The following is a 14,108-nucleotide window of genomic DNA, read 5'->3' as shown; positions in this document are numbered from 1 at the left end:
TAGTAGTTTGGTGTAGCAACTAACGTAATAATAATTTCAATTCATATAGCGCATTTCATGAAACCCGAGGACGCTTTACACAACTACAGGGGGGGCAAGGGAAAAGAAAATAGTAGGCCAACACAAACACGACTAAAAGGAATAAAAGGTCTAAATGGAAGGAAGTAATTTAATGTTAGCTACTGGCGTACACCCACATCGCACAATCCAAAGTTATTTGATGAATGAAATAGACATATTCCATACATGAGGGCCAATTCGGGGTCGGTTTTGAATAATTTACAATCCCGTAATGGTCTCCATCTGTTGATAGCCCGACAGAGTGTGACTCTGGTCTCGCCCACCGTCATTCCCTTTAGCTTTTAGTTGTTCTTCATTTATTTCCTTTTTTTCTGTGATGGCCCTGTCCCAGTATCAGCCATAACTACAGCAGATAACTTCTAAAATAAAATCCAAAGACAATTAGGCCTATTTAAAAAAATTGCCTGCTACCTTTGACCTGCATACTTACTAACACAGGCTTTTCCGCTGTTAAACTGAAATCTGTGTGACCCATCAGATTGTGTGCTCTGTAGCGTCATCTAAACTGCCGAAAATCATTATCTGGCTAAAAGAACATGGACATTTGGCTTTGTGTGAGTGGTAAACATTAAGGAATTTGTGCTTGTTTGATTATGTGTACATATTTGTTTGCATTATTATTATTATTATTATTATTATTATTATTATTATTATTATTATTCAATATTCTATTACTGTCTGTGGTGGACAGCTATCGGCATGGAACCACCAAACCACAAAAGCCACAGTGCAGGCTTGTTTTCCATGCAGATCTCTGTTCAGAAGGGACCCTGTGTATCAGAACCTTTCTCTGATTGAAAACCCTGTTTTGTTTTTTCTTAGCTCTGGTTTTATCTGCCAGATTGCCATCGTACCATTTCTCTGGAACAATCAGGGGGTTTATATCCTTGCTGAGAGATTGGATAGACCTTCAGTTTGCTGCACAGACGTCCAGAAAGCCTCTGTGTTGTCTTGAAGCCCCCGAGTGGCCAAGATTTGCCTTTTGCCAGGCTGTCATTTGTAAATAAGAAGGTTTTTTTAATTGACTCGCCTGGTAGAGTGGCAGAGAAGCACTTGAATAGTCCTGTGAGCTTCTATAGTGTGCAATGATGGGCAGAAAATGTACTAACGGAGAAGAACTCTGCACCAAGTGATGTTCCCAAAACATAAAGTTAATTAACATATACAGGAAGGGGATGTATAGAATACAGTACCAATACAATGCCAAAATTTGGGAGCATCTGTGGGAGTGTTGCATCAGTTTTTTTTTGTGTGTGTTGTGCGCAGTTGTGACGAAGGCAATTATTCCTGCTGACTCACACTCCCTTAAACACAGCGATTCTCTTTCATTAGATCTAGAGCCGTAACGGTCTATTGAGACGTGTGTGTGAGTGTGAGTGTGTGTGTGTGTGTGTGTGTGTGTGTGGTTTGAATATTGTGATTCTAAGGAAGTGGTTGGAATTCTAAAAGTGTAATCTAGGACAAGCTAAATAAATCACTGTGCGTGCGCACATGCACGTTGTTGGACCAAGCAAATATACCCAGCTCTAACGTACACACACACACGGGTCAAGCAGGTCTTACTACCAGTAACCAGTCAGCTGGTTGTCTCCTCTCCATGGAGGCCTCTGGCTGTCCTCTCTGCTGCTTGGCAGGGGCAGCTGTAGTCAGCAGTCGGCTCTGTTCTTTGTATGTCTGCCGATGTAACAGAGTCACCCGCACACAGCTTGTTAAACGGCGTATGACTACACTCTGTAAACAACAATATTAGTCTTGTATCAACATGTGGATTTCAATGGCTGGATTACATTTAAAGCTCTTTGTCTGGTATCCACGCTGCTCTCAGAAATCTCTTTCTCTTGCCAAAACTCAGACTGCTACACTACTCGCCTTCGTTCTACAGTAATCACCTTGTCTCTCTTAGTTTTTTGCTTTGAGTATTTTGGCATCTTTCCGAGCTGTGATTTTCCATTTGGATCCGTAGCTTGAGGCTTATTTCTACAAATCAGGGTTATAGTAAACTAAAAATAAGCAGTGAAAAATGTTTTTAGTAAACTGAAACTATATAAAAACTAAAACCTTCAATTACAGGGGTATCACACTTCTCAGCCTCCCTGGTAAAGTCTACTCCAAGGTGCTGGAAAGGAGGGTTCGGCCGATAATCGAACCTCGGGTTGAAGAGGAACAATGTGTATTCCTTCCTGATCGTGGAACAACGGACCAGCTCTCTACTCTCGCAAGGATCCTGGAGGGATCCTGGGAGTATGCCCAACCAGTCTACATGTTTTGTGGATCTGGAGAAGGCTTATGACTGGGTCCCCCGGGAGATACTGTGGGAGGTGCTGCGGGAGTATGGGGTTAGGGGGTCCCTTCTCAGGGCCATCCAATCTCTGTACGACCAAAGCGAGAGCTGTGTCCGGGTTCTCGGCAGTAAGTCAGACTTTTTTCAGCTGAGGGTTTGCCTGCGCCAGGGCTGCACTTTGTCACCAATCGTGTTTGTGATATTCATAGACAGGATATCGAGGCGTAGTCTGGGTGGGGAGGGGTTGCAGTTCAGTGGGCTTGGGATCTCATCGCTGCTTTTTGCAGATGATGTGGTCCTGATGGCATTATCGGCTTGTGACCTTCAGCACTCACTGGATCGGTTTTCAGCCGAGTGTGAAGCGGCTGGGATGAGGATCAGCACCTCTAAATCTGAGGCCATGGTTCTCAGCAGGAAACCGATTAAAGCTCTCGATCTACCAGTCAATTTTGGTTCCTACCCTCACCTATGGTCAAGAAGGCTGGGTCATGACCAAAAGTATGAGCTCCAGGGTACAAGGTACCCTCAGGAGGGTGGCTGGCGTCTCCCTTAGAGGTAGGGTGAGAAGCTCAGTCATCCGTGAGGAACTCGGAGTAGAGCCGCTGCTCCTTTGCGTCGAACGGAGCCAGTTGAGGTGATTTGGGCATCTGGTAAGGATGCCCCCTGGGCGCCTCCCTAGGGAGGTGTTCCAGGCATGTCCAGCTGAGAGGAGGCCAGGAAGACCCAGGACTAGGTGGAGGGATTATATCTCCACCCTGGCCTGGGAACACCTCGGGATCCCATAGTCAGAGCTGGTTAATGTGGCTCGGGAGCTGCTGCCCCCGCAACGCGACGCCGGATAAGCGGACGAAGATAGATGGATAAACCTTCATGGAAAACTAAAACGAAAATAAGCAGTGAAAAATGTTTTTAGTAAACTGAAACTAAATAAAAACTTAAATAACTTAATGCATACATTTTTGATATTAATTATTGTCCGTTACATTTAAGCCATTGCCAAATGAGTTACTACAAAGATAATTAAGACTATCAGCTCCACACAACACTCTGTATTTCTCAGTATGGCTATGTTCAGATGATGGTCTGCCAACTTTTCACGTGTAAAAAAAAATGGATGATGAAGATGAAGATAATTACGTCTTGAAGAGTCCATCATGTTTTTTTGACCCTCCGTGTCCTCCTTGGCTACTAACTTCTGTGTGGGGGAGAAGTGGGAGTGGTATGTAATTTCTTCACATCAGACACTAACATAGCGCAAAGATTGAACATTAAACTCCAAAACCAACTCCAAAAAAATCTCCAACCATGTATATTGTATGAATATGTAGCTACATACTTCTGAGACATTATACCTGGCCCTAACAAAAACAAACTAAAAATACTATAAAACTAAATATATTAAAACTAAACCTATTTGGAAAAACTAAACTAAAATGAAACCCAAAAGTCAAAACTAAAATAAAATAAGAACTCATTGAAAATGCAAAACTATTAAAAACCTTGCTGCAAATCAGTCTACCCACCTGTAGGATGCTTATTTATTCAGCATTTTGTATTTTCTTGTCTTCCCACAAACTTGCTTGAACTTGGTTTCCTGCAGTGTATTTTATTGGAGGTGGCCTGACAATTAAGACACTACCGTCAGGAAATTATAACCATTTCATTAAATAAAACCTAAACCGACACGTTACATATGAGTCAATTTCCACGACGAGTCCGAGTCAAGTCTCGATTCACAGTGTCAAGTCAGAGTCCGAGTCACCAAAGAAGAGTCTGAGTCGAGTCACCATTACTCATTTGCAACGACGACCTGTCACATTCGCACGGTACACATTCATACCTGGAAGCTGCCCAGTACAACCATAGTCTGATCTGCTGTCCACTGAGCAGCTCCACTGGAGCGGTTGGGGTTAAGGGCCTTGCTCAAGGGCACCTCAGTGGTGGTAATGAGGCAGAGACTCGCTTCCTTAACCCCTAGGCCACCACTGTGAATAGTGACTCGAGTCCAAGTCGAGTACTCCTCCATAAAATTAGTCAGAAACTAAATTCAACTTCTGAGTCCTATTTCATGAACGCTCAAGTCCGATTTCTCATGAATCCTCGAGTCCAAGTCATCAGTGCCATAGTCCAAGTCGAATCAAGAGTCCAGAGAATAGCAACTTGAGTTGGACTCCGAGGCCCGGACTCCATCACTGGCTCGTGTCATTATCTAGTAATTCAATGGACAACACAATCGTACGTTTGCTTTGGAGAAGGAAGCATTGCAATGTCAGGAAAAATGTATAATATAGAGGCTAGCGGCCCAGTCGTTGATAGACAGTTGGAGATGTGTGAGAAATACGCTCACAGTGGCAATGCTAACATGCAGATGCCAAGCAACTATGTTAACCATGTTAACTATCAGTTTAGCATGCTAGCATTTGCTAATGAGCACTAAATGCAAAGTACAGCTGAGACTGATGGGAATGTCATTAGTTACCAACTATAACTAATTGTCCTCTGCAATAATACAGTGAATCAATGCATTAAGTCATAATCTAGTTTATTCTGAGGTGGGGCATGAATGCCTGTATCAAATTGAATTGTAATCCGTCCAATAGTTGTAGAGTCATTTCACAAAAAAAACACAAATGTCAACCTGATGGTAGCGCTAGAGAAGAAGTCAGGGAATTATCAAAGTGGGTAGGCTTCATCATCAGGCTTCAAAATGTCCAATATATGTTGAGATATTTCAGTCTGGATCAAAGGCTAGCCTGACAATAAACTCGCCACACAAGCGGAGGATCACACGCAGAGGATCACAAGCGGCGCTTCTGGCCAAACACCAGGCCAAAGTTATATTTATGATCATCAGCTGAATACATGTTTTGCCCAATATGAACTGCATCAAGCTGAAGTCAAATTTAAGTTAGATATTTGTTAGCTTGACTTGAATTTTAATGTCACTGGGTCTATGTTGTTTGTATCAGTGACTGATCAAATGTTTGATTAGCCTATAGATTTATATTGATATTTCAATCCTTCAAAGTTCTAGAGGATTTGGTATAAAAGACTCCAGGACTGACAATACTTACTGTTGCATTTGATAATAACTGCATGTTTTAAATAAGGTCTTGGATTTCTGTTCATAGTTTATTTTACTGTACTTGCATAGAAGATGTGTGCTGTAAGATGGAGAGCCAGATAACTTACATCTTTATTTAACCTGATGCATAATAAGGTCTCTATTCTATTACTGTGAATGCATTTAAGATGTACAACCTGGGGTCTAGTCTCTCTTTGCCAGACCATCCACACGCTGCGGAGCAGAGGAGGGTCTGGCTAGTCCACACAGCATTCCGGGATGGGAGAAAAACGTGCTCTGGTTTATTGGCATTTCTTTAATCCAATCACAATCGCCATGGGCAGCACTAAGCTCCGCATGGAGCTGCTGTAAAATACTGGAAGTGGAACGTCAAGGATATAGACTACTTGGGATCTAACCTGTCTGTCTGGTCTTTCTCACCTCTTTTCCTTCTCCAGGGGAACTTGCGCCCCACCTTGGCCGTCCTCTAGTCGGCGTCTTCCTGCAAGGAACCAGGGACCCTGACCAAAGCGTCCGAGCCAGCAGTCTGTCCAACCTGGGGGAACTTTGCCAGAGACTGGACTATGCCCTAGGAACAGTGGCTCAAGAGGTGAGAGGGAGCACTGACCTGAAACCTGTATGATCCTCCTGGAGGAACTGGGTTTTTGCAGCAGCACATGGTAAAAAGACATTGTGGCTTCATAAAAAAAACGTACAACAAAATCATACATCAGGATACCTCAAATAAACTGTAGGTCTGGTCAATAAGTTAATTGCTAAATCAGTGCTCATGAAAGCCCTGCCAGTTTTAGACTGCAAATGACTATAGCAACAATTCAGGTGCTTTACACTACATAAACAGATGCTCTGTGAATTGAACTCTAAGATATTTGTCCATTTGCTTTGAGAAGTGGCTATGGTATAAATGTAATATCTATGCTGTACTCAAATAAGGAAATAACTGAGTTGAGGATGTACTTCACCTCCACCTAATCTTTTAATGACTTAGAACGCGACACCTCATGATGCAATCATTCTGTTGAATATAGCAAAAAATAAAGGAATACAAGTAGTGATTACATTAATTTAAAAAAAGTAGTACACAGTGAAATCTATCCCTTTGTCCATTGGATGGATTACATTGAAATCCAAGCCTTTTGCAGAAGTATTTCATATGATGGGCAGAATTAAAAATTATTGAGAATTGCCATATTTCAGCTATGGTACGGTGTGTTAGTAAAAGCTGCCATTGAAATATTAACTAAGTACTTATGTGACCTGGCAGAGGAAATACTTGTGTTGTTTTAAAAAGAATTGCTCCTATTAGTTATAGTATTATCAATATTATAGTTATTTCACTTTTCCATTTGTGAAATGTATACAAGTTGAAATTGTGAGTAGTTACGTGGAGGCGTGAAAGTTTACAGTGATAACACTCAGAAGTTCAATAAATAAATATTATTTAAAAAAAAAAAAAAATATCTGCCATGGTTAAATTAAGAAATAAGGAATTTTAAAAGGACATTGTAGGAAGGTAATGGAAAAACAATTAAATACAGTGTCTCCCAAGATCTTATCTCTCATGTGAGCATCAAAGAAACTAGGGACTCTCCAACTACTGGCTAAACAGGGTTATAATCCCAGAATCCTCCCAGAAACCATAAACTCTGTGATTGGTCCTTCGCTCAGCCAACCTGTTAAATCCCCTTATTAACTGCTCTCAGTCTACTGGCATTTCCCCTCTCCATTATTGAACATGCCACGGTTTACCCCCTCTTAAATAAGCCCTTTCTGGATCCCTCTGTCTTAAGTAATTTTAGACCCATCTCTAAGCTGCCATTGTTATCCAATTCTTGTCTCCACACAATTGATTTATTTTATGAACAACTATCAAAATTTCGAAAGATTTCTCTGAGACTCCTCTGGTCAAGTTCGCCAATGACTTACTGCTTGCCACTTGTGCAGGCCCATACTCCATTTGAATTATCTTTGACCTCAGCTCAGTCTTTGGCAGAATGGCCCAGAATGTCTTAATCAGTTGTTTGAAAAACTATTTCGGCATCGGTGATGTGACTTATATGTCCAACAGGTCTTTCTCTGTTATGCTTGGATATGCGTCTTCCTCTTGTGCTCCTCTCTTTTGTGGGGTTCCCCAGGGGTTTATTCTGGTTCCCCTTTATATACCATATATATGCTACCCCTGGGGCAAATAATGCATAGACATGATAAAGATTTTCATTGCTACGTGGATTATATGTAACTATATGTCCCAATAAAGCCAGATACCACCACGCTGTCCATTATTATGTCCTATCCTGCTGAAATTAAGAATTGGATGTCTACAATTTACTGCAGTTGAATGACTCCAAATCAGAAATAATTATAATGGCCTCTTCTGGTCCAAGCACTTGCAGTTATTCTGTATGTTATACAGAGGTGGGTAGAGTAGCCAAAAATTGTACTCAAGTAAAAGTACTGTTACTTCAGAATAATATGACTCAAGTAAAAGTAAAAAGTAGTCATCCAAATAATTACTTGAGTAAGGGTAAAAAAGTGCTTGGTGAAAAAACTACTCAAGTACTGAGTAACTGTTGAGTAACGTCTGATTTATTTTTTAACACAAGCATTCAATCAGACAGACAAAAATACAAAGTAATCATCTTTAGGCAAATTATAGCTCATCCACTCAATAAAATTAAAATTAATTAATTACAAAATAGCTTAAATTAAAATAATCCAGGTAAATTCAAGTACTTAAACAATAAAATAAAAAATAAATAAGCACAAGTAACCTTTATACTTTTTTACCAAGCTCTGCAGGCAGAACTAGAACAAGGTAATGTAGCTGCTGTTTCGCACTTTTACTAAGGTAAACATGCTTTCAATATGAGGCCAGGGGTGTTCGTTCTCGTCTGTGTCTGACGGTTGATTCTGACATTTTTGTTTCTCTACGACTGTAAAGCTAACCCGTCCCACTGCTGAGATTGAGTATGTTCACGTGACGAGACTGCACAACTACGTTTGATTGGTGAAACACAGTCACGTGGTAGAGCCTTTAGCGGAAGTCTCTCTCTCTGTCAAAATAAAACATTAAAATGAGGCGTACGCGGGGGGGATAAAAACAATGACGCCAGAATACCAAAGAGGTAAAAAGAAAAGTAACAAGCTCATTGTAGCCTAATGTAGTGGAGTAAGAGCACAGTTTCTTCTTCACAAATCTACTCAAAAGTAAAAAGTATAGTGATTTAAAACTACTCCTAGAAGTATATTTTTTTCAAAAACTTACTCAAGTAAATGTAACGGAGTAAATGTAACTCGTTACTACCCACCTCTGATGTTATATTGTAAAATTGGTCAGATATTTGATAAACGCCAGGTGCAAGATGATCACAAGCAGCAGATGTCCAAATACACAAGCCAATACATTCCCACTTGTAGACAGTCCACAGTGTAGACCGAAAGTTAAAAGACAACACAACTGAGTCAAAGTGCTTCCTTTTTGTTGAAACGCATGAAGTGAATATGCAGTGAGAAATTAGCAAGTGAGGCCAAAGAGACTTCAGCTTTTTTGTTGCTGAAAGGAATCAATTTTCTAACATGGACCACCAAATTTCTACTCCAGTCAATCTGAGTGGAGAAGCGGCATCCATACAGTAATTTTGTCTGTTTAAAAAAAGATTGTGCGTCCATCGTGTGTGTGGGCTACACAAATACACGCCCACTTACTATGATCAGGCTCTAAGTTGCTGCAGGCTGCTGCAGTGGTCAGATGCTCAAATAAAAGGTGTGTGTGTGTGAATAAGCAGCACTGTCAGCTGAAGAAACCGAGATGCTTATTCATGAACCTGCCCATTTTTACTTTTTCACTGCGTGCGTGCGCGCTCAAGTGAGGGAGTGTAGAGAAATGGAGGGCCCATGTTTGTGTCGATGTCTGACCAATACATCAATCGATCCAATTTAGTTCTGGTACTGACCTCAGCAGTGTAGGCCTGCAGCTGATTCGGCATCTTTGTGATAAACGTGTTGTGTAAAATACAGCACAGCTCTAGATTGTGCTGTATTTCTTACCTAGATATGATCACTAACTGTATTTATGCTTAATGCCTATGTCTTCATGTTTATACCACTGTAAACCACTGTAAATCTTATTGTGTGTGTGTGTGTGCGCGTGTGCGTGTGTGTGTGCGTGCAGCTCAGCTCCTGTCTGACTGCTCTGATAAAGACAGAGAAGGAAGCAGAGGTAAGGAGAGCTGCTGTCCATGTTATCACCCTGCTGCTCCGAGGCCTCAGTGGAAAAACCACCCAGGTACGCACATGCTCACAACGGAGTTTGCATAAAACACATACAATCTTGTGCATCTTTTTATATCAAACCATATAATACATTTGACAAAATGGCTGATTTCACATGAAATGATTTTACATGAAAACCGCAATCACGCAGTTCCCGTGGAATTACAGCCACAGTAGCTTGGAAAATAGAGTTATGGACACTGCATCTATCTAGTAAACCAGGAAGCCTCTGTATGTATGTTTGTCTGTCTTTGAAATATCTCATGAACCATTCATCCAATCTACTTCCTACATGGTGTCCTGGGTACATCAGACTCACCCTGGGTCCGTTAATTAAGTCCTCATTTGCATGATGTTGAATCCAGGCCACGTTATGCAAATGAGGATGGGGAGCTCGGTTTGCCGCCTCTCAAAAACTAACGAAAATCTTCTAAACTGCAATCTGAAATGAAGACCGATTCGGCAACTGCTGAAACCCATTTTGGTGAACTATTTTTGTAAAATAAGACCAAGTTTTCCAAACAAGCCGCCATTATGGTCTGTTTTATAATGTGTTGTAATGACAGTACAGGTCATAGTGAGAGAAAATTTGATCTGAGATGGACATTACAAAATATGTTATGTATGTGGGATTGTTCATTAGCTATGTGTGATAATCCTAAATCTGAATGGACTCACAATAGAACAACAGATTTTTTATTATTCTGTTCCAAAGACTGAAATAGCCCTCTTTCTGTGAGAAAAGGACACTATATCCTGGAATATAATTGTGAAACATGTGATGCTTTTGAGAAACCACTGCAAATATACAAACTTTGCTAAAAAGAAACAACACTGTATTTATTTAGGTAACGTTACTGTTTACAACTTTTTCCAGCTGTTTCAGCATAATCTGTTCATATGGGATCATGCTCAGGACCTGTAACACCTACAATATTTTTTGTCACTGTTGCCAGCCGACAGTGTAGCTACTAGTGCACCCCCACACATTATTAACCCTAACTTGATGTTAACGTTCAGGGTGTGTTCTTGAGAGTGTGAGGCTCTTGTTACAAAGGCTGACGGGTCCTGTAATCTAGTACCAGTTTCCCTGCTGTCATCACTGGGGTTATAGACTAAATGTTAGCTTCTCACCAAGCACCAAGCTTCTCAAAACACCATGTTTTAAAGTCACACCATTTTTCTCTCTCTCTCTCTCTCTCTCTCTCTCTCTCTCTCCCTGTTTCACGTCCCTCACACTGTGCAGTGTGTGGTTACTCTTGGCATCTCTGCTGTAGTGTTGTTCTTAGATAGTCGACCACAGGCTCCAGGCTAATCACAGCACAGTTCCGTGGCCTCCTAAAATGGAAGCAGCGAGGCAGGATCGCTGACTGGATTTCTCCCATTCACTGATCCCTGTGCAGGTTTGATGGTACAACATGCCAGCAACTCTGACAGTTTATGTATTTATAGCACTATAGGGCACTTTGAGCAAATGCACCCAAGCTAAATTATCCTCATTGACCTAAATAAATCATATAAAATAATCATCAAATCTTTGAATTGTGGATTGAGAAACCCTTCTGTGACATTAGACATGGGATAATCCAAAAAAAACAAACTATAATCAATAATAATATAATCAAAGTTCTCAAGTTTTTTATTCAGGGAAGGTTCACTGAGAGGAAGCCTCTCTTTTGCAGGAACACCCTGATCACATTCACACAGTTACACATTCATAACTGGAAGCTGCCCAGTGCAACTACAGTCTGATCTGCTGGCCACTGGAGTGGTTGGGGTAAAGGTCCTTGCTCAAGGGCACCTCAGTGGTGGTAATGAGGGAGGGACAAGCGCTGCTCTTTTACTTTCCCCACCCAGATTTTATCCTGTCGGTCTGGCGACCTCCCGGTCACAAGCTTGCTTCTCTAACCTATAGCAGCACGGTGGCCCAATGGTTAGCACTGTGGCCTCACAGCAAGAAGGTACCGGGTTCGAACCCTGGTCATCCCTGGCCTTTCTGTGTGGAGTGTGCATGTTCTCACCTTGTCTGCGTGGGTTTTCTCCGGGTTCTCTCCGGTTTTCCCCACCAAGCTGATGTGTGGTGAGCGTCTGGCAACGTAAGGCTGCCATGCATCACCCAGGTGGGTGCTACACATTTGTGGTGCTAGAGAATAGTCCTAACCAACAAGTTGACAATCAACTATTTTTTAAAGTTAATTATAAATTTAAAAAGCAGCCATATTCGTGGGAGAAAGAGCACCGGAAATGAGTAGGAGGAATCGCAACGCTACCATGCCACAGCCAAGCAGACCAATCACAGTGTTGCGTTCCCCGATGTGAAGTTTTCAAGTAGATTCAGCACTGAACCTTAAATCAGGCTTAACAGTAGCTTCTCCCAGCCAGAATGTGCGAGGAAGAGATGCAAAGCAGTGTCCGAAATTAACTTTTTGACTCTCCAGCCAAGTTGGCAGTTACATGAGAAAATCCACTGGCCAAGCATATTTTTTACCGGCTAAATTTTAAATTGCTTTTGCAACATACACCACAAAACTCTCTGGTTGTGGTTTCAAGTCCTGCTGGGTTATCCTCCGTTTTCATTGGGCTTTCTTTTGGAAGTTTGGCCCACTCCTGCCAAAAATCGCCACATACTGGCTAATTAAACAGCCCGATGTAAATGCTAGCTACCAGTAAACAGAATTGATGCAGTGTCCCAGCGTGAGTGTTTGCGTCAGTGTATTTGTGCGTGTGTCCCGCCCACGTGGGGCTCCGACATGCAGACAGTAGAGGAAGAGAAGAAAGTAGCTGCACCGTCACCAAAACTAAGACTGAAAAACATACAAATGATTACCCGCCATGTGGCCCCATAGCTCTCTGAGATTTACTTGCCAAACGGAAAATTTACCTGCATTTGGCACTTGGGGAGAGTTAATTTTGGACCCTAAATGCAAGGATGAAGGATTTGTGTTTACCAAACATGATATTTTCAGCATCATTTTGAGGAGACAGCAATTACTGTCTTAACTATTAATATTACAGTAAAGTAGGGCTAAGCAATATATCGATATTATATCGATATCGTGATATGAGACTAGATATCGTCTTAGATTTTGAAGAATAGTAATATCGTTACATGTTAAGTTTTGTCTTTTCCTGGTTTCAAAGGCTGCATTAGAGTAAAGTGATGTCATTTTCTGAACCTGCCAGACTGCTCTAGCTGTTCTATTTTTTGCCTTTTAACCACTTAGTCATTTTAACCACATTATGATGGTTATTTGTCTAAAATGTAAATGTGAATATACTTTGTGAAAGCACCAATTGTCAACCCTAGAATATCGTCGCAATATCGACATCGAGGTATTTGGTCAAAAATATCGTGATATCTGATTTTCTCCATATTGTCCAGCCCTACAGTAAAGCTGTTTTCACAACAGCTCACTGTCCTATCAGATCAACTGGGGTATTTCTTCCACATAGAATAAAAAGTTCCACATGGGATACACCTGTGGTTTCTTGCTCCAAACTCATCTGAGAGCCTCCTCGCCACCTGTCTCGGGGTTTGTTGGGGATAAAAGATAAATGAACATGAGCTTTGTCCTTTCAATCATCCTGGCTACAGGTTAAATCACTGTAGTTTTATATATCAATCAGCAAGAGTTGTGTAAGGGCATTAACCCGCATATACCATGGTCACTTGCCAAATGTATATATTTTTTTAAACATTAATTCATATTTTAATATCGTTTACAATCAAAATCTAAAGTTTTTCCAAACAATAACTCTTTCCCTGGTTACGCTGGGAGGGTTTGACTAATACCTGGGACAATCATTCCCATCCCATAAAGTTCTTATGCATTCGAAACGTTGGTCACTACAAAACCCTAATGAATACAGTCATCTTTAGACCCAGTCTCATACTGTATAAACCTATCGGTAGCGTTGAAAACAGAAAGTAAATGTGTTGTTCCTCCTGTGGTAGCTCAGTGGAAACACACCTATATGTGAGCTGCCGGCCGCTGGCACAAGTGTGATGTGGCTCTTGAGCCACTGCCACGACCACAGCCAGCTGTCCAGTCGCTGGTCCCAGGCCAGCTCCTGTCATTACTGTAACAGCTGGAGAAGGGCAGCACCAGCTGTACATGGCTAATGATACACAGAGTAACATTAGAACAGGTAAGAGAGGCAGATCAAAGGGAATCAGAGCAGGCCAGGTGTAGTGGTGTGGATGGTGCAGGAGGTGTTTTGAGTGGCTGAGAAGCCGTGGTAGAAGAAGTATTCAGATCCTTTACTTAAAAGTAAGAGTACTCCATGCTCACATTTTAGAAACTGTAAACGATCAAAACGGTTCTGTCAGATTAGCTAGCTTAAGTGTTTAATCTGCTAATAATTTCAGCTGTACTTGTAGGCCGTTAT

At 41.4% G+C, this 14,108-nt stretch overlaps 1 protein-coding gene across 1 annotated transcript in view; it reads left to right on the top strand.

Moving 5' to 3' along the window:
* Positions 1–14,108, top strand: part of tango6 (transport and golgi organization 6 homolog (Drosophila)) — a 43,411-nt gene that overhangs the window by 27,403 nt on the left and 1,900 nt on the right. The window contains exons 15-16 of the mRNA XM_039809140.1: positions 5,885–6,036; positions 9,619–9,732. Of these exons, the coding sequence (XP_039665074.1) occupies positions 5,885–6,036; positions 9,619–9,732 (266 nt within the window). The remainder of the gene's footprint in view (positions 1–5,884; positions 6,037–9,618; positions 9,733–14,108) is intronic.

The sequence above is a fragment of the Perca fluviatilis genome, chromosome 8, assembly GCF_010015445.1.
Source record: "Perca fluviatilis chromosome 8, GENO_Pfluv_1.0, whole genome shotgun sequence".
Classification (NCBI taxonomy): Eukaryota; Metazoa; Chordata; class Actinopteri; order Perciformes; family Percidae; genus Perca; species Perca fluviatilis.
Note: the sequence above shows the minus strand (reverse complement) of the source record. Positions and strands in the feature narration are given on the sequence as shown.